Source organism: Diutina rugosa, assembly GCF_008704595.1.
Source record: "Diutina rugosa strain CBS 613 chromosome Unknown scaffold69_size47630, whole genome shotgun sequence".
Lineage (NCBI taxonomy): Eukaryota > Fungi > Ascomycota > Pichiomycetes > Serinales > Debaryomycetaceae > Diutina > Diutina rugosa.
The window spans coordinates 1-23259 of NW_022995153.1; the positions used below are offsets into that span (position 1 = coordinate 1).

At 49.5% G+C, this 23259-nt stretch overlaps 12 protein-coding genes across 12 annotated transcripts; 4 read left to right on the forward strand and 8 right to left on the reverse strand. All coding sequences in view use genetic code 12, as the record gives it.

Moving 5' to 3' along the window:
- Positions 1-116: 116 nt before the first annotated feature.
- On the reverse strand, positions 117-2255 carry NOP4 (mRNA-binding ribosome biosynthesis protein; the record flags this gene model as incomplete). Its single annotated transcript, XM_034155998.1, has 1 exon — positions 117-2255. The coding sequence occupies one exon, from the start codon at positions 2253-2255 to the stop codon at positions 117-119; it is 2139 nt and encodes a 712-aa protein (XP_034011929.1).
- A 311-nt stretch (positions 2256-2566) lies between these two features.
- CHL4 (Chl4p) lies at positions 2567-3724 on the forward strand (the record flags this gene model as incomplete). Its single annotated transcript, XM_034155999.1, has 1 exon — positions 2567-3724. The coding sequence occupies one exon, from the start codon at positions 2567-2569 to the stop codon at positions 3722-3724; it is 1158 nt and encodes a 385-aa protein (XP_034011930.1).
- A 117-nt stretch (positions 3725-3841) lies between these two features.
- Positions 3842-4186, reverse strand: DIURU_003258 (uncharacterized protein; the record flags this gene model as incomplete). Its single annotated transcript, XM_034156000.1, has 1 exon — positions 3842-4186. One exon carries the CDS (start codon positions 4184-4186, stop codon positions 3842-3844), a length of 345 nt encoding a protein of 114 aa, XP_034011931.1.
- Positions 4187-4738: 552 nt separating this feature from the next.
- Positions 4739-7423, reverse strand: VPS16 (tethering complex subunit; the record flags this gene model as incomplete). Its single annotated transcript, XM_034156001.1, has 1 exon — positions 4739-7423. One exon carries the CDS (start codon positions 7421-7423, stop codon positions 4739-4741), a length of 2685 nt encoding a protein of 894 aa, XP_034011932.1.
- Positions 7424-7488: 65 nt separating this feature from the next.
- On the forward strand, positions 7489-7773 carry ELC1 (elongin C; the record flags this gene model as incomplete). Its single annotated transcript, XM_034156003.1, has 1 exon — positions 7489-7773. One exon carries the CDS (start codon positions 7489-7491, stop codon positions 7771-7773), a length of 285 nt encoding a protein of 94 aa, XP_034011933.1.
- An 825-nt stretch (positions 7774-8598) lies between these two features.
- DIURU_003261 (ubiquitin-protein ligase) lies at positions 8599-10038 on the forward strand (the record flags this gene model as incomplete). The annotated part of the gene is made up of 1 exon (XM_034156004.1): positions 8599-10038. The coding sequence occupies one exon, from the start codon at positions 8599-8601 to the stop codon at positions 10036-10038; it is 1440 nt and encodes a 479-aa protein (XP_034011934.1).
- Positions 10039-10119: 81 nt separating this feature from the next.
- DIURU_003262 (uncharacterized protein) lies at positions 10120-10797 on the reverse strand (the record flags this gene model as incomplete). The annotated part of the gene is made up of 1 exon (XM_034156005.1): positions 10120-10797. The coding sequence occupies one exon, from the start codon at positions 10795-10797 to the stop codon at positions 10120-10122; it is 678 nt and encodes a 225-aa protein (XP_034011935.1).
- A 549-nt stretch (positions 10798-11346) lies between these two features.
- CMP1 (calcineurin catalytic subunit A) lies at positions 11347-13068 on the reverse strand (the record flags this gene model as incomplete). The annotated part of the gene is made up of 1 exon (XM_034156006.1): positions 11347-13068. The coding sequence occupies one exon, from the start codon at positions 13066-13068 to the stop codon at positions 11347-11349; it is 1722 nt and encodes a 573-aa protein (XP_034011936.1).
- Positions 13069-14218: 1150 nt separating this feature from the next.
- Positions 14219-14785, reverse strand: DIURU_003264 (uncharacterized protein; the record flags this gene model as incomplete). The annotated part of the gene is made up of 1 exon (XM_034156007.1): positions 14219-14785. One exon carries the CDS (start codon positions 14783-14785, stop codon positions 14219-14221), a length of 567 nt encoding a protein of 188 aa, XP_034011937.1.
- Positions 14786-15622: 837 nt separating this feature from the next.
- SPE1 (ornithine decarboxylase) lies at positions 15623-16837 on the reverse strand (the record flags this gene model as incomplete). The annotated part of the gene is made up of 1 exon (XM_034156008.1): positions 15623-16837. The coding sequence occupies one exon, from the start codon at positions 16835-16837 to the stop codon at positions 15623-15625; it is 1215 nt and encodes a 404-aa protein (XP_034011938.1).
- A 3148-nt stretch (positions 16838-19985) lies between these two features.
- CDH1 (Cdh1p) lies at positions 19986-21431 on the forward strand (the record flags this gene model as incomplete). Its single annotated transcript, XM_034156009.1, has 1 exon — positions 19986-21431. The coding sequence occupies one exon, from the start codon at positions 19986-19988 to the stop codon at positions 21429-21431; it is 1446 nt and encodes a 481-aa protein (XP_034011939.1).
- Positions 21432-21804: 373 nt separating this feature from the next.
- On the reverse strand, positions 21805-22848 carry SAS2 (Sas2p; the record flags this gene model as incomplete). The annotated part of the gene is made up of 1 exon (XM_034156010.1): positions 21805-22848. One exon carries the CDS (start codon positions 22846-22848, stop codon positions 21805-21807), a length of 1044 nt encoding a protein of 347 aa, XP_034011940.1.
- Between the last annotated feature and the right edge of the window lie 411 nt (positions 22849-23259).

Here is a 23259-nt window from a genome sequence, read left to right on the forward strand (position 1 = left end):
GTAACGATCTGGATCTACCGCATTTTGTACACTTAAACTCCCGGATATGTATCTATTCCTAATGTGTGACGACTAGCTTCTGAAAGCCCCCTATATCTCAAACCTGTAATTAGTGTCTACTTATTCTTGCGTTGGCGACGCTTTTGAGCGATGATCCGCTTCACGTGGTCGGGCGCCTGGTCCTTCTCCGGCTTTTCAGTGGTTTTAGCCGGTTTGGGCCCCTTGTTCATGTTACCCTTCTTACCGCCTTTACGCTTATCCTGCTTCAGTCTCTTCCGCAGTTGTTCTTCCTCCTGCTTCTCCTCACGGCGACGTTTACGTTCAGGGTCTCTCAGAGCCTGGTACCGCTCGTGACGCTTTTTGATCACTTGCGAGTTTTCAATGGCAAACTCAACAATCAAGCGACGCGACTTGCCGTCGATTTGGATGTCTTTACGTTCTTCTTCATCGTAACCAGCTAAGATTTCGTCTTTGGTGACTTCATGTGCATTGAGCCATCTGAGCCCCATAAGCGCTGCTTTGTGGTCTCTGAATTCAACGAAACCGTACCCTCTCAGTCTACCGTGTTCACCGGTGCCCTTAACTTCCATAATCACCTTGGCTTGCTTCACCACCCCGGTATTCTTAGTCTTACGCTTCTTATCCTTTTCTTCAGCTTCAGCCGCTTCCTTTTCCTTCTCTTTATCACCGTTCTCACCGTATCTGTGTTTAACTGACCGGTTGACTTCTTCCTTATTAAGCGGCTGTCTAAGCTCTTGTTTAACTTCAGTGGCAAACTGCACCACGGCTTTTCTCCCTAACGCCTTAAGCCCCTTCAGGTTCATCTGTCGCGGTAAGTTACGGATGGCAAGACGAGTCAACGACATGTGGAGCGACGGGTTCTTATTGAGTTGTTGCACTCTCAGCTTATACAGCTGTTCTCTGATCGCCAAGTCACCGGCAGTGATCACTTTGGCAAGCGCCGAGTTGGCTGTGATCCGCCCTTCGTTAAGCAAAAACAAGTTCCGCTTATCCTTCTCCTTGGGCGCCTTGCCCATCTCCATTTGTCGACGCTGACTATTACGTTCTTCAAGCCTCAGAGCCAGACTGCGGTCCACTGCCAGCGTGATCAGAAGAATGCGGCCCTGGTACACGTAGTCGCTCAGCACGTCGTCGGGGATTAAGACAGAGGTCAGCGCTTGCGAGGGGGCATCGTCAAGACACTTCTCGTAGGCGTTCTTATGGACAAACGCCACGAACGCCAGCCCCTTAGCGAAACCAGTAACTCGGTCTCTTACAGGTAAAGCGTATTTGACGGCACCGAACCGTTCAAAGTGCTCTTTAAGTGTGTCTTCATCAGCATCATAAGGGATATTCCGCACGAAAATAGTGAACGGTTCTTGACGGTTAGCCTTTTTACGAGGAGCAGGTTCTTCCTCTTCTTCGTCATCATCATCATCAAGTTTAAGTTCTTCTTCTTCGGCGTTGGGGTCGACTTTGTTAAGGTCATCGAATTCCGAGTCAGATGCATCATCATCGTCTTCATCGTCATCGTCATCATCAGAGTTGGCTTTATCTTCAGCATCTTCCATGTCTTCATCTTCATCATCCTTGTCCTCATCGTCCTCATCGTCTTCATTGACTTCAGCTTCATCAGCGGCGATTTCTTCTTCGGTACGAGATTCCCATTTAGACTTCTCCAAGGCGATGTCAACGGCGACTTCACGACCGTCAATTTTAAGCCCCTTGCTTTCCTTGACTGCCTTGTTAGCCGCGGCCTGTTTCTTCATCACCACAAACCCGAAACCACACATTTGACCACCACTCTTTCTCGGGATATAGGCATCGGCCACCGCCCCATACTTGGAGAATATCTTCTTCAAAATAGAGCCGTCCTTACACGACCACGGTAAGTTTCTCACAATGAGTCTCGCCTTTCTCTTTTCCACCGGAGCCGCCTTAGGCTTAGGTTCTTCGCCTTCTCCCCGTTTACGATCACGACGCTTAGCGATGTCCACCCGCAAGAACCGGTCCTGGAACTTGGTCTTCTTGGCTTCCACAAGCGCCGTCAACGTATCGTCTTCAGCAACGAACGACACAAACCCGAAACCTCTCAGTTTCTTGTTCTCGTCATTGACGACCACTGCGTGCTTCACGGGACAGAATTGGGAGAAGTACTCCTGCAAATCATCAGAAGTAGCTTCAAACGGGATCAGCCGCACAAAGAGAGTCTTGCGATCGAGGCCATCGTCCTTGTTCGTGGATGATTCGGCCATGGCTGAGGTTTCTATGCGACTGGGGGAGGCCTCTCTAGGTTATGGTGCGCGATGCCCCCGCGCTACCATCCGCGATGAGCTAGGCCATATAATATGAATTATAAGGTTTTGGAGATCTATTCCGGTTGATGCCATCATTAGCTATCAAAAGTGATATTCGGATTTTCTGAATTATCGATTGTATGCTGGTTTCATGGAGTAGCTTGATCTCACTTAAAGAAGGTACAAACCTAGTGATGTTGTCCCCGGGCTCATACCCAGAAACCCTACTCCATACTATCGACGCGACCGCGTCTCTATCTTGACAACAAATGAGGCTTGCTGACGACTACCGCTTACCCGATCGCCGCCATGCTGATGCCATCCTCGACAAGCTTAATTACGGTCTGGCTCGTGAGCTTATAGCCAACAAATGGCGGCTTAGCCTACCAGAAAAGTTCAAGGGGTACTCAGGACACGAGAAAACACTATTCCCCGAGGGGCTCACAATGAAACAAATGGCGCAAGCAGAGTGTCAAATGGTGGTCGATGCCGAGACCCAGTTATGGTGGAGGTGCTATACTGTCCGCAATCGAGAGGGGAAGCCCCATGTTGCGCCTCTTCATATGGCAAGCTTTTGCGAGCGATTAGCGATTGATCTTGCTCCCTATCAAGATGTCCACGTCTATCTGTGTCGCCACCCAGCATTACCGCTTTCATTAGTGAGAATTATGTTGTTTATCACTACGAGAGTACGGTCTCGAGCTCGAGGCATCATCTTGGCCATCCCCACCAATTCTGCCCATATTTTTGTCACCAGCGCCAAACAAGTACCGCTGGGACTTACCAAGACCGTGATCCAGCTGATACTGCGGTGTCTTCCTCAAAATTCCGCTGATGTCATTAATGTCGTACCCGAAGAACAAGTATCGGAAATGGACTCATTAGAGTCGATGACGGTGCATTTCGCCAACTCGCGGTTTGCTCAGGCTATGGGAGCATATACTGCGTACGCTGATGGTAAAGTTGACCCCGTCCCGTTAGCTACTCGACCAGACCATGAGCTGAACCGCCTTGACTTGGGAGAAGCGAATGCTCAATTGAAACAGCTTAGTGCTCTTGAAAGAGCCAATAATCTCCGGTATACCGGTACCGCTGATGGGGTTATCAATTCAGAAATCCCGTTTGAGATGACGGGTGATCAGCTCCAAAAACGTCGTCTCCTTAACCTCGACACCAAACGTGAGCGTTACGATAGCTTAGCGCCGGTACAGAGAGTGCAATTTGTCATGGACGATGCTATTAATCTGAAGCCTCTGGGTATCGTTATGACGTTCACAGGATCCGACGTGTTTGGTGGCCTTCATGAGCTTGCTGATGATCCGGATCTTGGCGTGTTTGACTCGAAACATGTGCCCGACTTCCTTACTGGGGTTGAAGGCGATCATGGTGGACACATTAAAAATGGCCGATTGAAATTGCAAAAATAAAACTTGACTAAAGCCGCTGGCGGTTTTTAGGTAGAGTGTTACAAACGACAAAAATGGGACATGATAGTCATAGGTTTTGGGATTTTTCATTTATTCATAGATACATAGTCAAATGAACTAGCTAGACTCAAAGATGTTTGCAGGGGTCCAAGGCTCACAGTTAGCCCTCAAGAAGTCCACGACTATAGGGTCGACAGAATCTTCGTCGAGCGACGCAAGGATCCGCTTAAGCGCCTCTCTATCGGCGTGTTCCATGGGAATTTTATCAGTTTGGGATTTTTCTCTTTGAGCAGCTATTTTGGCAATAACTTCAGGAACTCCAGCAATTTCAGCGGCTTCAGCCAAATTTCCGTGCTGGAAGTACTGGCCAAGCATAAAGATTTGTGCCTCATACTTGGGAGAAGAAGGAAGGTCATCATCATCAACCACAGTGACGCTGGAGGATCTAGGTGAAATGCTCATGATGGAATGCTGGTTATCATTGGAGCAAGTGACCAACTTATAGTCTATGCGATAAGTCCAGCAGTTGCCCTCAAAAACTAAACTTTCTTTACTTGCAGAGTATCGCATGTGTCATCTGGGGTATGTTAATCTGTACTCACGTATACAATCGTGACTGCGGACCAGCTGTTGATATTGGACCTGTTGCATGTTAGACTTGTATTAGGGGTACAACTGAGAAGTCAACTTGAGAGGTTTGTATATCGTGGTTAGCTTGTTCGTTGATTTAGTGATGGTGCTCACTACATACTGGTTTCGAAGCCGCAAGACCTCCACCGTCTCCACCGCCACTCCATCACCTGCTTCTAAATCACAGACAAAGAAACTGATTTATGGTACGGATCATCTTCTCTCGAAATCTATATCATGATAATCGAGGTAATGGGCCTAACAAATGGAGAAGCAGATCGAAGGGAAGGGTTGGGTACTGCTCTGTAACCATTCAGACAATCAAAACAGACGGGGAAGTGCACCAAGTTCGAACTGTTATCGAGATTGATGTATATTAGTCTATTAGGCATTCAATTTTTGCAAGTACACTTGGATGAGTTGTTGGTGCTCGTCCAATTGATACTCCAGGAGCATCTCCCGGAGTTTAGCCACGTCCTTGGCCCTAAACGCAGTATCCGCAGCTCCCGATACGTCGCGGTTGCGTAAATACATCTCGATCTTTTCCTCGGGCCGGCCCTGCCACCGTCGAATGTACTCGGAGATGTGGCTGGAAGGAGCCTGGTTTGCTAAACCAGCATCGATGTACGGCTTCCATCCTATCGGCAGCTTATCCCCTTGGGCAAACTGGTAGAGATGGTCCCATTGCTTGGTGTCGGTGTAAGTGCGGAGTACCAAGTGGTGGAACTTCTCGGTAGCCATTTTGAACTGCTTCACCACCTTTTGCGCCTGTTTGAGTTGGTTCATTTTGATAAGACGAACTAACACGTCAACGAGCGTCTCGTCAGGATTGTCCAAAAACTCGTTGGTGTTGAATACCGAGCACAAGTGCAGTTTGCAATCGAGCAAATCAATTTGTCTTTGGAACACTGCCTTCAGGTGGCGCAGCGTTTGCTGGAGTTGGCGTAAAGCAGACTTGGTGCCATCATAGTCTTTGGTACGAGCCTGGTACCGAAGTTTGGCTAGTTGTTTAAAGTCATCGTGTTGCTGGTAGTATTGCTCAAGATCGCCTGAGTTATCTTTTGCCACGGTGTTGACCCAAAAGTTACCAATCAATTCACCCAGCACTTTGGCCAAAATTTTCGGCGGTTCCACCGTTTGCGATGATTCCGTTTGGCCAAGCACTTTGTAAAATCGCAGAGGTGCTAAGGTTTCCTGCAAATGGACAAGCACAAGCTGAGCCATATCCACTTGACCACTGGCCAACGCCACTACAAGCGCGTGTTCAGTTTCATCGTAACGAAGGTAGGCCGAGATCCGGCGAGACATAAGCGGTTCAAGCGCAATCACCTGCTTGCACAATTGCGGCCGGCCTTCATTATGCGCGGTATCGATGATCGCCGCCACATCGACATTGGTTGACACTTCGGCGAGTCTCAGTTTGATTGCTTGGTAAAGCTCATCATCTGATTTAGTCGGTGATCCCATAATCTTAGCACAGCACCAGTAAACGTAAATCATCAGTCGGTAAGATTTGAGGTGAGGGATAAGCTCGGAAGCACGAAGTGCCACTCCATACTTATCACGCAATAACAACGACTTCACCACCTGGAGCCAGTCCTGCTGGGCTTGAAGGTAGGTGACGAACACGCCAACGTCAGAGGCACGAAGTTGGTTGAGAACCTTAAGAGTATTGACCACGTCGCAGTACTCATCAGAGTCAAACTTGTCGTCGAGATCGAGATACATTTTGCCAAAAGTAGCGGCTCGGAGAAGTTTCTTTTGTAGACCAACGTTAAACAGAGCTAGAGCTGCTTCAAGACACACTCTAATCGCTTTGACCAAAGCTCCTGGGTCCAGTTTAAGAAGCTGAATGTTGATATCCGCTTTCAGTGGGTGAACGGCACGTTTCTCTAAACCATCAAGTAGAATGGCTCCCGGGTGAGACAGCCCCACTTCAAATAAGTCAAGCATCGGTTGACCTACACGAGAAAGGAATTGGAGCTGTGCTGAGGTGTACACGTAAGCGCCATCACCAGTAGTGGCTAAACGGGGGACGATGGGGGCCACGGGCGCGACATCCGCCAGCGTAGGATCATTTAAAAGATTGGTAAGGTCAAAGTCATCGTCAACAGTATCGTAAAAGAACGACAAGTGCAGCTGCAGCGGTCCCACCACTCTCACTTCATCACGCATTGCTAAAGCAAGAGCATCATTACCCACCCACGCCATCTGCGATACCAGCGCATGATCGCCCGCCACTGTATACTGTAGAAGTACTTGAGAAAACAGGTGATTGACCACCAGCACTGTCGCCTGTTGGCGACTGTATAACGCCACCAAATTGCCATTAGGACTCACGGCAATTTCCGTATAGGGACCTTCAGTAACGCCAAAATCAACCACATCGTAGCTGTTATCAGCAATATTAACGTCAATTCGAGCTACCAGTTTCCCCACGGCAGCGTAGATTGAGTGTTCGTGTCCAGTAAACAGGACAAGGTTGCGAGTAGGGAAACGAAGCCAGTACAGACGAAGGTCTCCCATATTTGTCGGAGTAGTGGGGAGCGGTACCACCGTGATCCCCGCTGCCATCGTCACCACGAGCCAATCGTGCCATACGGCGGCGTTAGACACACCCACCACGGGTTCGTGGCTTCCGTTCTCCAAATTGGTAATATACGCCTCTGATTCATTAGTTTCTGAAATGATATAGTCACTGGTAAGCGTGGTTCGAGAATTGACTAAGTCGTACTCGTTGAAATGGCCGTGGAAGTCGGTATAGTAGCGCCACCTCCCCGAGCTTAAAACCACCACCAAGTGGTCGTGGTGCAACAGAAACGCCACCACATGGCTCAGGGGAGTCAGGTTATACACCACCAGGGTCAATTTGACGCCCAGGTGGCCGTAGACGTCGATCACCGACACGTAGGTGCCGTACTTCAGCGCCACCGCCACCGCCTCCGGCAGCAGCGCCATCCTGTAACAACCAGGCAAATCCAGCTCCACCAGCCACGCCATGGTGTCGTAACACTGCTCCAACGTGTAGTACACGTCCAGCAACCGCTGCCACAGCCCGGCCACCGTCATAGTGTAGTCGCACTGATACCACTATTGGTGAAGCCTCAACACTACAAAGCAACCTGATATCAAACATGCTGGAGTATATCAGTCTTGTGGCGCTGAATGGGAACAAGTACGTGGTGCTTAAGGAGGTGGCACAGATCTCGCCCGTGATTAGACTGGCTCAAGGGTTTGAAGAAGGGCACACGGGGAGAGTGGAGTTGGACATGGAGTGGGACGTGTTGGAGTGTATCGTCAACTACATGTACTACCACTATAAGTATAAGGATGTCGATGCCGGTGACGTTCCCGAGTTTCATATCCCAACCCATTTGACGCTTGATTTGTTGGTTGAAGCCGACTACTTGGAGTTGTGATGAGTCTAACGATACAAACGAAAAACGGGACGAATTAAGATAAAAAAGACGTGTCTAAGCAAACAGTGATGCTCAGATGACATTGGTGACGTTGTAATCTTCATACTCTTTGGCGACGGACGCGTTTCAGCAGTGGTTAAGCTTTGATTGCTCCGTAATGGGTGTGCGATGGGGTACTTGTTCTTGTCATACCTGATGGTTATCTTGATGCTGGGTAATCTTACTTTGCTGACAAGGCAATATTTGGTCTAGGGATGGTCATAAAGACCAGCACAATTGCATCCTCACTAGCTTAACTCTTCCAGCTATACCTTGAAGTGAATAATTCAAAAGTGAAAGAGAAATATCAGTTACTAAATGGACAAACCAGTCGAGTGTTGCCTTCTCAACAAAGACTAGTTGAGTCATGCACTTCTGTTTATAATAATGAGACGTTGATGATCACCACTTCATTACCTCTGACTTATAGCTCAATTTAAAACCATATTTTAGGAGCCCTAAAAGATTGATTTTCAAAATGTAGCCTTCAAAGTCATAGCTGATACATATCAATTTGTGTGGCATTAGCATTCATTAGATCACTACTGATAAGCGCCCCCTACGCACTGGAGCAGTTACTTCGACTCTAACAAGTTGTGGGAGAAAATCCTCCGAAACAATCCTCTCTCAAATCGATCCCAACACATCTGATTTTGGTCATCTACTCTATCATTAATCCTCTATTATCTCCCAAGTCGTGTATTGTTCCCCTCATTGTATAGGCGTCACTCTAATCGACCTCAAGCTTATCGCACTTAGCCCCACACTGGTCACGGGGACGCCACCATGAGCCACCTTGAAACGCTCACCCTGGAGATCAATGCCTACGACAAGGCACTGCACTCCCTCGAATCACTCTACCAGGAGCTGGAAGACCTTTTGGCCGAGCTCCGCCACTGGGAAAGCGTCCTCGAGGCCGACGCCACCGCGACCCCTGATCTTACCCCCGCCACCTCCAAATGGTACAAGCTGAGTATCCAGGGACTTAAACGATACAATCCAGCAATTAACCGGTTTAATAAGAATGTGGTGAGCAATCCCAAGTTCAAAGCTGACGTTGATGACGCTTATATCTACAAATTGCCCATGGCGAACCACCCGCAGCCGCCACCAAAACTGCTGCTCGTACCGCTGGCTCCAGAGAAACTCCACTATGAAAATAAGCTTGAATTGACCAAAGCAATCGTGCTTCACTTGCTTAAAAACGGCCACTGTGAAGTGGTTCAGGATTTATTGGATGAAGTAGTTGACGGTGGTGGTGGCCCTGTGAACGACGAAGCCCTCGCCCGTTTCCGTGATTTGAAGCATATCCTTGACAGCATTACTAAGCATCACAATCTTGCGCTGGCGCTTGATTGGTTCGCTCAATACTCTCTGAATTCTGATCGCTCGTGGTGTATCGGATTCAAGTTCCACGTACTTCAATACGTGCTTTTACTCAACCAACCAGACAAACTGGCGATGGCCAACGCTGCCGAGGCGTCTGCCTACGCTCAACGACATTTCCCTCACTACTCTAAGCGGTATTTCCATGAGATCGCAATGTTGGCGCCTTTACTCGTATACCAACGGGAACACGCCACCAACTTCTTTGCCTATCTCCACAAATCTCACTTGGTGCGGCTTCTGCTGAATCTGTCGCCAGAACTGACGTTTGTCGTCGATTTGCTTGACCGGTTTCAACAAGTTCACGACTACGAAGAAGTGTTTGTTAATCTAGCCCACGAGTTTATGCTGGAGTTTTGTGAACAGCTTGGTCTCTCGGATGACTCGCTGCTTTTCCAAGCAGTGCTTGCTGGGTTTGTCTACATGCCGCTGTTTTACAAATATAACCAGATCCAGACTAAGCTTGGCAAGACGCCGCTGGAACCGGACTCATCGCAGTTTGTCACTAACCTGAAGGGAGAGACGGTGGCTGCCTATACTTACGACCTTCCGTTCCAGCTTTCCGATGCTCCCCGCTTCCTCTGGCGATACCACCCCATATTCATCTGTCCCATCTCCAAGGAGCAGCTCATACCGATCACTGGGGAAAGCGCTGCTGCAGGAGGTAATGGTCAACCTCACGATAACCCCGTGGTGGTTTTGGATCACTGCCAGCACGTGGCGTTAAAGGATTCAGTGTGGCAATTACTGAAGAAGGGTGTCGATATGTTCAAGTGCCACTATTGCTATAAGAAGCATAAGATGTCGGAGGTTAAAGATGCCTATTTCATTGATCTATGATTCTAGAACTGGTTCTATTATCAAATTAGCGCGATCAATTTCTATACTCTATATATCATCTACGATCACTCTATAACAGAATCACTGGGTCTTGGATCGCTTAGTAGACAACTCCTCCCGCATCAGACGCTTCGTCCCAACAGTCAGAGCGTAGCCAACATCGACACTCATGGCGGCATCGTCGCCATCGTTCATTGTAGTGGTAGCGTCCAAATCGTCGGCCACGCCACTGGAAAACAGCCAGTCGCCTTCGACTGCCCACCCGGGACCACTGCCCAGCAGTTCTTGGTCGTCGTCGGTGGTTTCCGTAGCCACTAGCTGGCAGCAGCGAACGATAGCGTGGTATAACCTCTCAACGTCATTACCACTTAAGTTCCACATTACGGGCTCCAGAGCCCCGTTTGGTGATGATACCAGCTCTGCCTGTATCACCAAAACTCCCAGTTCAGTCAATCCACTGAATCCCATGGCGGTATAGTTGATTTCTACCCCCATGTCTCCAAACCAGATGGTAATACCGTGATTAAGCACAAATACGTCGGCGGAACGAGGATTCGACTTCATGGCACTCTGTAGTGATCGGTTAGCTTCACTTTGACTGTTTAAGGTAGGTGAAAGCGCCACCGTTACATCGGGAAAGTGGTCAAAAAGAATGGCGTCGTCATCAGGACGATAGAAATGGGCGGGGGCCTGACGCTGGTAATCGTCAAACAGCACCCTCAGGTCGGGGTCGGGGAACTCGTGGACCACCCGAGACATACACTTACTCGAGCGCCGCGGTCAAACTATGGGGGCGGGGCACGCCAAAATATGGGGAGGGTGTGTCATCGCACGCGGAATTGCCTGTTGACACCGGACCCCGCCGAGACCCACGGGGGCACCCACGACACTAAAACAATGAGTTCATGACAATTTACTGACAACGTAGTTTATTACGAATATTCTAGCAATTCAGTAATTTTCATTGTTTCAAATACATATCTTGGCGAACAATTTACATAGCTTGGAAACATGGATTTCTAACTGCGAAGGTGATTGAAAGGTCAAACTGAGTCTGAAAATGACTCTTGAATAGAACTCTGTTCTAATTTGCTTACATCGGTGAAGCATTTGCAAAAGAATATAAAACTAAAGCGAGTTTACTTTTAATAGAGTTGCAAGAACAAGACTTCAATATGATCAAAAGCTAAGCAGTGCCAACTGATGAAAGTAAACGTAAAAATTGCCTACACGAGCTAAATGACCTGTGATTCATAAACATAGAAAAAAGTAACCCCAAAATGACAAAAATGCAATGGTTCCGTGGGACTACTTTTGCGACAACCGTCTCACCAACAGGCGCAACTCCTTCGAGTCGTGCTCGTCGTTTTCCAACTGCTCTTGCATCTGGACCAGCCGGGCCTCCTCGCGCCGTCGCTGTTCCTCGACCAGCGGCGGCAACGCCTCGTTGCGCAAGTCGGCCTGGCGGGCGTCGGCAAACAGCGAGATCTGGTGGCGCAACCCTTCCAGCCCGTTTATCAACGACCCCTTGGGCAACTGGCCCCGGTTCAACTCCTTGAGGTGGGCCACCTGTTCCAGTTCTTCCCGCAAGATCTTGTACATTCTCAGCATGCGGCCAATCGCCAACACCTTGTTGCGCAACACGGTGCGCTTGTGTTCCATTTCTGCCTCCAGCTCGGCGGCGGACGACGCCGTAGTCGAAGCCAAGCCTGCTGACGCTGCTTCGGTAGCCGCGGGAGTATCGGTAGTGATGCGGTCTTCGTGTAATGGCGTATCTTCGTCGAGTTCTTCCTCGGTGCAAATGTTCAAAATCAGCACCATCATATCGGTAATCTTCTCACCCACAAACGGTAACGACCACGTGAACACGTCCATGAAGTTGGGCAACCAGTACGGGTGGGGCAGGGCGTTAAACTGGCGGATATTCATCACGTTGTTCTCGTATTTAAGCACGGCGGCCTTATTGTTATAAGTGTCCAAGTAATTAGGAGCGGAGAACATCGTGAGCAACGACGGGAACAGCATCGTCTTCGTCGGTTTGTACATGCGGTAGCCGGCGTCCTGAGCTTCGTGGGCTCTGATGATCAGTAAGAGACCCGTACGCTCTAAGAACTGGCACAGAGCCTTATAAGTGAACGCGTAGGAACACCCTCTGACAGTATTACGGCTGAAAAGCAGCAGTCCTTCGTCCTCATCGTAATCCTCGCAAGGGTCAGCCCATAACAAGTCGCACATGAGCCCTCTGGTGGGGGGTTCCCGGAACCGGTCAAGCTTCATCAAATCGTCCAACAGCTTCAAGTCAGGCAGCAACCCCCCGTGGACACAGAAGAATTGGCGTTCTCTGTTCAGATTGAGGACGATTGCAGTCAACGGCAACGCGTTGAACGATTTAAGCGCCGCCTCGTAGACCTCTTCTGAGTACTTGTGTAAGCACTCCGACTTAAACGTAAAGTATTCCGTCAAGTGGCGGCACTCGTGGTTACCTCTAAGCATCCATAACGTCGTGGGGAAGTTCAATTTGAGGGAGTACAAGTACAATAAGCACTCGATGGAAAACAGCCCCCGGTCGACGTAATCCCCCAAGAAGAGATAGGGGGTCAGTTCTGGCGACCCGCCAACGTCAAATAGCCGCATTAAGTCGTAGTACTGGCCGTGGATGTCGCCACAGATGGTCACGGGAGCCGGCACCTCCAAAAGCGTCGGCTCCTTCAGCAAGCACTTGGTGGCCATGGCGAGGATCTTAAGCACCTGCTGGGGAGAGAGGCGGCCTTCATTGAAAAAATGGTCCTTTAAGAAGGCGTGGCGGGGGAGGCCTTCCTCGTCAAACACCTCGTGGTCCTCGGGGATCCGCGCCGCCGGCGCCGGCACCAGCGTCACCGCACGCTCGGTGGTGTTCAAGGTGGAGCCGTCGTCGGTGACGTAGACGGAGAAGTCTTTTTCAGACAGCTTCCCCGTGGGCTGCTTCAGCCGCAACGCCAGGAGGGCGGCGTTGATCTGGGCGGTGTTTCTCGTCGCCGATCGCGAGGTCATGGCGTTGTGGGGAGAGAAGGAAGAAAGTGGTGAGCGCCTGGTATAGCTATCGCCAGCGCGCGCGCAGTGCCAATGATAGGCCTGCGGCTCGTGCGACCGGAGGAAGCTAGAGCGGGGAGTAAGGCAGAAGGAGAATGGAAAAAGGGGAGACAAAGCACCAGTAATCGATAAATACTAAACAGAACAATGCTTCATTTACCTTGTGGGTGAGACTAGTCCCAAAAGATGATTAATCACGATGATTGGAAGTGAGTTACGTGGCTTAGACTGGGGGCCTTAGGTGTCAATGGCAGTTCGTGGCGTAGACCGCGTGCGCCCCACTGGGATCATCTTTTGGCGCGCTGCGAGCCCTGCTGTTGACATAGCGCGCGCGGGGGGTCTAGACCCATCGATAAGACTCTTGGGAGTAGTATGTAAGCATTATAGACAGATTTATTTATTGACTCCACGACTTCAATTACTCCCAAAACAAGATCAATTGACAGCACTAACCATCGATGGCTCAGTTGTATGAGCCTTGCATCGCAATTGTCCTTTAGCGTGGCGACATTAATCCCTCATTCCCGGGGGGGAGTATGGGGACCCAACCTCCATGCACACGCAAAGCCTCCATCGCCAAAAGATCGGAAAAATTGAAGCGGCGTTGCCAAGCCCGGTTATTTATAGATCACTTAGGCTTACAATGATGCTTGAATCGTGGACGGGGGAGACAGTGGTCATGCTAATCTGGTTCTTATCATACACAACTTGAGGGAGAAGAAATTGAGGAAACTAGAGACCAAGCCTCATCGCAGCACAAATCTGTTGGCAGAATTGGCTGTGCGTGATGTGATAATGAGAATTAGGGTTAACATCATGAGATCGATCGAATTGATCAATTCATTTGCCACTGTTCTTTAATAAATCGAGTATATTGAAGTCAATTGCTTCTAACGTCGAATATACTGTTAACCGTAGCTAATTTCGATCACGTGAACCTCTTACCCCACCTCCTCGTAATTTACAACATATTCGCTTTGTACAGTTAGTTCCTCGTCTATGCTAATAAGCGATTGGTTTTTCAAATTGTGTAATATGTTGCTTCAATCTACATAAGTTAGCACTCTTGCGAACATACATTTCAGAGTCAATCTTAACCTATACCATAAATCTAAAATCCATCGGTGGCTGTAGAAGTGAATGCTGAGTAGATCTGGTGTTGTTGGGCGTACGAGTAATCCCAGTAACTCCAACATTTAGGGTCACACGGCGCGATCCCAGCGAGCTTCAACTGGTACTCCGACACATAGCACGAGGCAATGTAATAGAAGTAGCTGTCAAAAGTTTGGTACTCTTGCGGTTCACAATAGCCAACGATGGTGCCTTCGCGACCATTGACGTAGACATCGTACTTATTGTCTTCCCGGCGGACGGCTTCAAGAACAACGCTTCTGTTCTCGGGGAGTCTGTATTTAAATCCGTCATCAAGCATCCCCACATACCCTCTGGGGTCATCTCTAGCCCATTCAGTGTACAAACTCTTGTCCACATTCAAAGGCAAGGCACTGTACACTTGCCAACTGGAGCTGCTGACGTTGAAAATGCCAGTGTTGAATTGCACCCCGTTATCGACAATGGCAGTGTCTTTCGACTCAGTCAAGGCAGTAGCGGTGGCAGCGGCGGTGGCGATACCAGTGAACGAAGTCGCCAAAAGGAAGATGTTTTTGAAGTTAACCATTGTAATGATGGAATAAATCTTTAGTGAACTCTACATATATTTATACTCGCCATCTTCAGTTGTAAGTGGGCACATATAGCCGATCTCGAGAAAGGGTTTTTGCGAGTACCGCAAATTATCACCGTAAAAGGTGTCAACCCCTCATGGAACGTCGGCTGTGCAATAAGGGGAACTGGTTCGTCTCTTGGCATTCAGGTGAAGGCAGTGCTCCACCACCACGTGGTTGAGCCATGACTGATGGCGAAGTGCTTTTATATTTGTTAAGAGTTTACTAAATTTCGTTTCAACTGGTAGAAGAGACGGAGTTCGACATGATGTAGATCAAAAAGATAAAGACTTTCGTAACACATGTAATGCGATTATAGACTCTATCAGATCGAACTAATCATTTCTATCACTTGGTCGACCAATTGAAACCAGCAGCACAATACAATCACAGATATTGTTTATGGGCGACATCATACTGATTCGTTGTGCAATTTGGATAAATATTCCAGGTGTTGGCGGGAGACAATAGTGACGCAGGTGCTCGTTTGCAGCCCTTGCGGCCATTGAATGACGCCCCGTCTAGCGGATTACAATTGAAGAGCAGCATGTGAACGAAGTCAGTTTGATGGATTGAGGCAAATTCAATGACTAATCATGATTGATATCGTATCACCTGTTCAGATCTATAGAGTCTCGAGGCTCAAATCGATTCCTCTGCTCGCAGCTTCATTATGCGTACAGGGGAGCCGCGATTGCAACGTTACATTGCCGATGTCATCGTAAGACCGACCACAGTGTCTACAGCTTTTCTATAAAAATTAGTATATTAAAGTAGCCTAATTGATAGGTTTAAGCGGTGTCGACAAACACCACTTTGGTCGTGGAAGAGAACCCGTTGAACGCCGTCAGCGCCGCCGAGGTATACGCGCCCAACCGGGGGAAGTAGAGCCAGTCGCCGACGTCGACGTCCCACCCGAGGCTGGCGTCGCCGCTGACACAGTCCAACCCGTCGCAGGTGGGGCCCCAGATCAGACACTTGAAGCTGCCGACGCCGCTGTCGCCGTAGACAAACTGCGACCGGTGCACCAACACGTGAGCCTCGGGGGTCTGGTGGTCGAAGAGGATGCAGTTCATGTTCCCGTATACACCGTCGTTGATGTACACCATGGGCACTTCGTGGGGCCGTTTGGCGATGACGTGGGCGGCTAAAGTGAACGCGTCCAGCACCATGAACCGGCCAGGCTCGGCGATGACGTTGATATCACTACCAGCAAAGTATTGGTCAAGCAGGGCTCTCACCATCGCCAGCGACTCGGCAAACGTCGCTCTCTCAAAGCCGCCGCCGATGTCGAGGGTATCCACCTGGAACCCCATCGCCACCGCGGCGTCGATCACCTGGCGCAGGTCCTTCATCGCCGTGTTGATCAGGGTGAAGTCCTTCGCCCCCAGCCCCACGTGGAACGCCACCCCGCGCACGTTAAGCCCCAACTGGCGAGCTAAAGGCAAGATGTCGCCGATGGCTTCGTCGACAGTGCAGCCAAACTTGGTCAGCAAGCGGCACTGGGCGGCCAGGTCGTCGGTAGTTAACCGGACAAGCACGCCACATTTGGGGTGGAACCGCGCAAGCTTGTGGAGCTCGGTGGTGTTGTCGACGGTGGTCAACTTCACCCCTACCTGCTGCGAGTGGCGGATGAACGAGTTCGTCTTGCACGGGTTGGCGTAGACGATCTGGTCAGGGGAGAATCCGAGACTTAAGACCTCGTCGATCTCCGCCTTCAGCGCGCAGTCGAAGTTGGCGCCGAGCTGGCCCAAAAGTTTCACCACCTGGAAGTGGGGGTTGCACTTGACGGCATAGTAGGGTTTCACCATCGGCAACTGGTGCTGCCACTGGGCAAACGCTCGCCGGATCTCGCCCAAGTCGCAGACAAAGAACGAGTCCTCGTCGCCGGCGTCGCACACCTCGTGGTCGACCTGGATCTGTTTGTAGAGGGCTTTGGCGACGGCGGTGGAGGCGACCACGGCTGACGGGGGCACCGGCGCCGGCACCGGCGCCGCCATCAGCATCTTGGGGGCGTGGGGGGGNGGCGCCGCCATCAGCATCTTGGGGGCGCGGGGGGGTTCGGGGACGTGGCGCACGCCGCCGTCGACCACGGGGCCGGCGGGGGTCATCTCGAAGGTCATTCCGGGGGTCAAATAGGGTTTGTCTAACAGTTCCGGGCTCTACTCACTGGATTAGTGAGTACTATCAATGGGGGAACTTCAAGCGGCAGCTCTCGTGGGACGGATGGGTGGTTTGACTGAAAAGCGTCGGGGATGCCCACCGGCCGCCTTTTAAAGTTTTTTTCACTCAGCGCGCCCTGCAGGCGGCTAGGGCCAAACCCTACCGGAGCAAACTTGGGTAAATCAGTGGTGAAAAAAAGGGGAAAGTAGGGCCTTTGACGACGTTTGAATTGTAGCATGGTGTTAGTTAGAGATAGAAGTGGGTAGTGTTGGTGTTTGTTTGGTGGTAGTGGTGGTTTTTGGTGGGAATTCGTGTGGAAAATCCCTCATTGCTATGGTAACCGCGCCTCGTTGGCAATAGTTGTAGAACAATAGGAAGCTCGCCTTTAGAGTTTACGGGGAAGTCGGATTGGGAAACAAAACCGTCACAATTATCCACCCACTACTTCAAATACAATCTTATGATCGTGGTGAGGGGAAGAGCTTGACTTCCAATCTGTCACTACCCAAATTTTTCATTGCTTAAGGCGGGACAGAAAAACTTCGCTAGCGCGCGCGAGTCAACGCCGTGTGCTAAGGAAAAAAGCAAGATGCCGATCTGACAGCGATAGTAAGGCGGGGGGCGATCCGTCACCCCCTGGAAGAAAAATGGTAAAGGAATATAGAGGATAAATTATATGGTGAGACAGAGTTAGATTTCGTTTGGGGATGGGATGTCATTGGTGGCTTAATGAATAGGGGTACGTGGCGATGATGTCACCTGCTGATCGAGGGTGGAGGCGGCCAATGTAATCGCGCTTTGTACGGTGATGAGCCACAAGGGTGAAGGTGTCTTGTGACTGTAAGGCGATAAGCGAGGTGCGTGAGCGAATGAGCGCCGTTGACAAGACTCGAACCGAGTCACTAAAAAAAAAAGCAACCGTGAAGAATTTTTCAGTCAGGGATACGAGAAGATTTCTGCAGTGCAGGATTATTGTGAGCAGAGAGGATTCCTTTGAGCAAGCTAACGACTACCTAATAGGCAAAGTGCAACTGGAGATGGCAATACTTTTGCCATTAAAGGAGTAGTTATTTAGAGTAAATTAACAGAATTTGTAATCGGTTTGTGGGAGTCATGTAACCACTACGGTTTAATAGCAGTTAGGGGTCCGTGATGCGATGGCTAGCTCGCGACGGTCCAATATGATTTTTGTTGGGGTCCTGTCAGAACTACGTCATCGGCTCAAGTGACAGCGAAGCCGTTGCTTGTACGTAGCCAGCCTGGTGTTTGGGTTTACGTGCGTCGTACGCCGTCCAATCGACGTTTAGCCATCGCCGAGGCTGCAGCACTAAATTTTTTCCCGAGAACTGAATTTGACAGCAACAAAGTCAATTCCAAATTCATTCTATCAATAACGATACTCCACATTAGCTCTACTTTACTTTTCTTTGCTCAATTGGGAATTAATTGACCTATCCTCATCGAGGTCAGCATCATCAACCGCACTTCCTAATTGGGACTAAGTGTCCACATAACAAAACGCACGTAATAAAGCCAGCACCGTGAATGGCTAAACCCGTCACCGATAGCAAGAAGAATTCAATGAAACGGTTAATTACGACGTAAAGTAATTGATAAGGTTGGTTGGATCGTTTTCAATTCCGTCAGATAACCTAGTATAGTCGTGCTTTAGCTCAATTGACCTCTTTCTAGTAATCTATTACCAATTTCATGTGGACTGACCACCACTGCTTTGCGTAATGTTTTGCAGCCAAGATCTTCAGCCAGCCTGCCGGGATCCGGAGCCACCGCAACCGAAATTTTGGTCTATAAATACGGGGGGATCGGCCACGATTATTTCTGATCATCGAGCTCCTTCTTCTCCTCCTTTGCCTTCCAATGGGTTTCCTCCCGGGGCTCTAAAGAGAAAGCAATTGGGGAGAAGTTGGGGTTTCGTTCTCCAGCTGGTTGTTCAGCAATTACTCCAAAAAAAATCCAGAAAATCCCAAAAAAAAAAAAGACAACCTTCGTGGTGACCGTCTGTGGTGACTAGCTGGAGGCTCATCCTTGAGGGGGGATGGGTTTCCGCGACGGCTACCATCACCAGGCGCCACCACTTATTTTTTTTGCCATTTTCATTCAGTTCATATTTTGATCTTGTTTGTTCATGCTTCATTTTTGCCTTGAAGGGTTGAAGGCAATTGGCAACAGCTAACCTTTTTAGTGCACTCAGCGGTGTGATTACCAGGCCTTCAGTGAATTCAATTGCTCGGCTAACACTTCATCAACGACGATCCCGGTGTTGAAATACAACAACACTCAAGGAGGCGAATTGGTCACTTGCCTTCTTAGTCCATTCCTGGAAACAGAACTTTTACCACGGCCCCGCACCCGCGCTCTATGGTAGCACTTGGTGAAATCGTTTATGGCGATCCCAGTGCTCGGTGGGATTAGCAATTGCTGTGATAAAGTCTCTGCCGTTTGGACGTGGATCTGAGGCGATGAGGTTTTAGTATCGATGCCCCTGGTACCCCACTGCTACGCACCCAAATTGGGACGGCCTAGTCCTTTGCCTTTGTCTATACTTCAAATATACAATTTATGTGTTCAAAAAAAACTTTGTAGCTTTCACTGACAATTGAATGAACCTTCAATTTTAGACATTCCAGACGGCCGCAAGAAAGAGGAGGCACTGCTACCAAACCATGCTCGTACCTTGTAATTCCCTCATGTTAGAGATAGACGGTGTGGTTTCCACTAGTGCCTTCCACCAGATTCTTTTTTCGTCAAGGCGCGCATCACGTGACCCGCCTACTCTTTCATCCTCCTGAACCATTCCTCCTTTATCTCTCAGGAATTATTGCCATCAATACCCTCCATCTTCACGCAATTCACTGACCAATTCTGAATAGCCTGTTAATGGCGGAACTTCCCAACCATCTGTTTGAGACTCCGCGAGAGGCTCTGCGGCAGACCCGCGCCACTAACGCGCCACCCATAAGCGACAACCCCATGACGCTGGGATCGCCCCGCCGCCGCCATTTGCAGAGCCAAAAGCTCTATAGTGACCGCTATATCCCTAACCGCATGGGGGTAGACCTCCAGGCGGCATTTTCCCTAAGCTCTCAGGACATCGTTGCTAAAGCCGCCATGGAGGATGATGAGAACGAAATGGAGGTGAGAAAAGAACAGGAAGCCAACCACACTTTCTCCACGGTGCTTAAAGCCGAGCTTTTTGGCGATAATGTACCTATGGCCACGGCTAACTTACATAGTAGCCATAGAGCGAAGACACCGCCGGCACTGGAGCTGGAACTGGAACTGGTGACTCCTCGCCGGCCGAAAAAGACGACCAACGTGTTTACCTACTCACTGCCAAAGAAAAATCGTCTGAATGGCCGCGATTTGCAGCAGGAACTTTACTCATTGCTGCCGGTTAGACTGGACTCCCAGAGGCTCTTATTGAGTCCGCAAAAGAAGCTTCGCACAATTAGCAAAGTGCCCTACCGTGTATTAGACGCTCCTGAGCTCTGTGACGACTTCTACCTTAATTTAGTCGACTGGGGGTCGCAGGATGTGCTTGCCGTGGGGCTTGGAGACCTGGTTTATCTTTGGGACAGTGCTACCCAGCTGGTGGAACGTTTATGCAATTTGGCCAAGCGGGACAAGGTGACTCTGATCAGCTGGATTGGTCTGGGGTCCCACGTCGCCATCGGCACCAACAAAGGGTTAGTGGAGATCTGGGACGCCACCAAGATTAAATGCGTGAGAACGATGGCGGGCCACCTGCTACGAGTGCTGCTGTTAGCGTGGAACGAACATATTTTAAGTCTGGGTCTGAGAGACCGCTCTATCTTGAATCGTGATGTGAGAGAAGCGAACCCGTTCGTCAACCGGTTTGAAAGCCACAAACAGGAAGTGTGTGGGCTTAAATGGAATGTCGATGAGAATAAATTGGCGCTGGGAGGTAACGATAACCAGCTTTACGTGTGGGACGGGTTAAATCCAAAGCCATTACACACGTTCTCCGACCACACGGCAGCGGTGAAGGCGATCGCGTGGCTGCCACACCAGCGAGGAGTATTAGCTTCGGGAGGCGGTACTGCGGATAAGACTCTCAAAACCTGGAATACCTTAACAGGAAGTCTCGTCCACGACGTCCACACAGGGCTGCAAGTGTGCAATTTGATCTGGCTGAAGAACCTGAACGAGTTGGTGCTGACTCACGGGTACCTGCGCAACCAGATCATTGTGTGGAAGTACCCGCTGATGCAGCAGCTTGCCCAGCTTACAGGCCACACCTACCGGGTGCTCTACCTCTCGCTTTCACCCGACGGCGAGACCATTGTTACCGGGGCTGGCGACGAGACGTTGCGGTTCTGGAACGTGTTTGAAAAGAATAAGCAACTGGAGGCGCCGCAGCTGGTGTTGTTGGATGCGTTTCTGCAATTGCGCTAGTCGGTCCCTGGCGGACGGCTAGTGGTGTATATTAGCAAATATGGGGTTAGAATGTAACATTAGTCAATAGACACACAACTTACGATTTTGTACAAGTGAACTGAGTCGAAAGAATATTACAGTTCGTGATCCAAGTCGACTAAAACGTTCTTCCATATTCAATTAGAATTTAGCGTTCTTCAACAACCTTCTTTAAATATTTTAGAGTGTGGCATCGTCGATCGAGTAAGGTATAGTAAGAAAATGAATAGTATCTAATAGGAAATTGATTTGTTACCGATGAAATTCTTTTAACGATGTTCAATCGTTTTGATAATTTTCGTAGAAATTAATTACTCTTAGTTTTGTTTCATTAGTCATAAAGAGGGTAATGTTAAGAGGTCAACATGAACGCCTCAGGGTCCCACACATGGACGTCAATTGTGGGATCAATCTTATTGGTAGTACAGTATTCCGTCACGGCACCGAGACGGAGCTCAAGCTCATCATTATCGATAGTTTCAAGCACTCTCATATGGCTTAAAGTATAGAGAATGTCTTCCATGCGGAAGCCAGTGGCCCGAGCGATACTATCCAAATCAAACTCGCTGGCATCATCCCCTAACTTTGTGGTAAGGTAATGGGCGAGTTTAATCAGCCAGAAGCGGATATAAGCCGCACGGCCGAATGGCAGTAATGGGAATTCAGGTCCCAGCAAAAACTGGCCGGGAGTACATCGAGCCACAGCATAGCTAATCTCGATTAATAGCCAGCCAAGGCGTCGTCGCTGGAATGGAGGAAACACACAGATACATGCCAAATTATTCGTATTATCCCAAGAAAGGACTTCTTTTGAGAAGAAGCCAAGGGGGACTAAATGGTCAGTGTTTTTGTCTGTGGTGGGTGGTCCCCAGAGGACGTAAAAATCGAATGATTCCACGTTATAGAACACCAGTTTATCGTCCAAAAATAGCTTACCAAATAAAGCCAAATTTTGACAGAATAAAGGGTTATGGGTGCCTCGGACCCGTCTCACAATCAATTGTTTCTTTTGGTCCCAATACACCATTTGTCCCACTGTAGGGCCTCCCAGAGCTTCAGTAGTGGCTCGATGATCGCATAGACTTAAGTGGGCGGCGAGCGATGCCAGTTTGCTGGTATATTGGAAGCAATAGTGGCACACATAGAGCTGGTCGAGCCACACATTGGTATCAGGGTCGGTCGCTTTTGGCGCTGGTGGCGTCGCTGTTGGCGTCGCTGTTTGCGGTAGCGCTGGCGCTGGCGCCGATGGAGAGGCGCCTTCACCGAAGCCAAGACGGGTATGGTCGTGGCGGGAGAAGTAGGCGGGGGACCCGTACCAGGGGGCAAACGCCATCCCCGCGTACACCACCGTGGCGATGTTGGGCGCAGCCAACAGGCCGTAGTAGTCAGCCGTCATCGCCGGCGTAACCCTCCACTGATGCGGCCGGGGGCGCTTGACGTGCACCGAGCCCATCGCGGGGTGAGACCACGACGACAAACAACTACTAACGAATCATTCAATTGGAGATGTACTGGGACTAGAGCCAGTACTTGTGACTGAAAATACACAATGTCCAATTGGTATGTTCTACTCATACAATTACTCTCTAATTTAAGAAAGTTCCTTTGAAAAATAGGGTCTATGAAGCTGATTCTCTTTGAAAATTTCACTACAATGGCTAACCCAATATTTGCTAACTGTGTGTAATAGGGTATAGCGGTGCTAGTCAATAGTTATAATTGTTAGCGCCATTCGCGTTGGCTAGCACCGGCGCTCGCGTCTTCGAGTCGCGCGCCTGCCATCGTTCAGCGTCCTCTAACCTATATT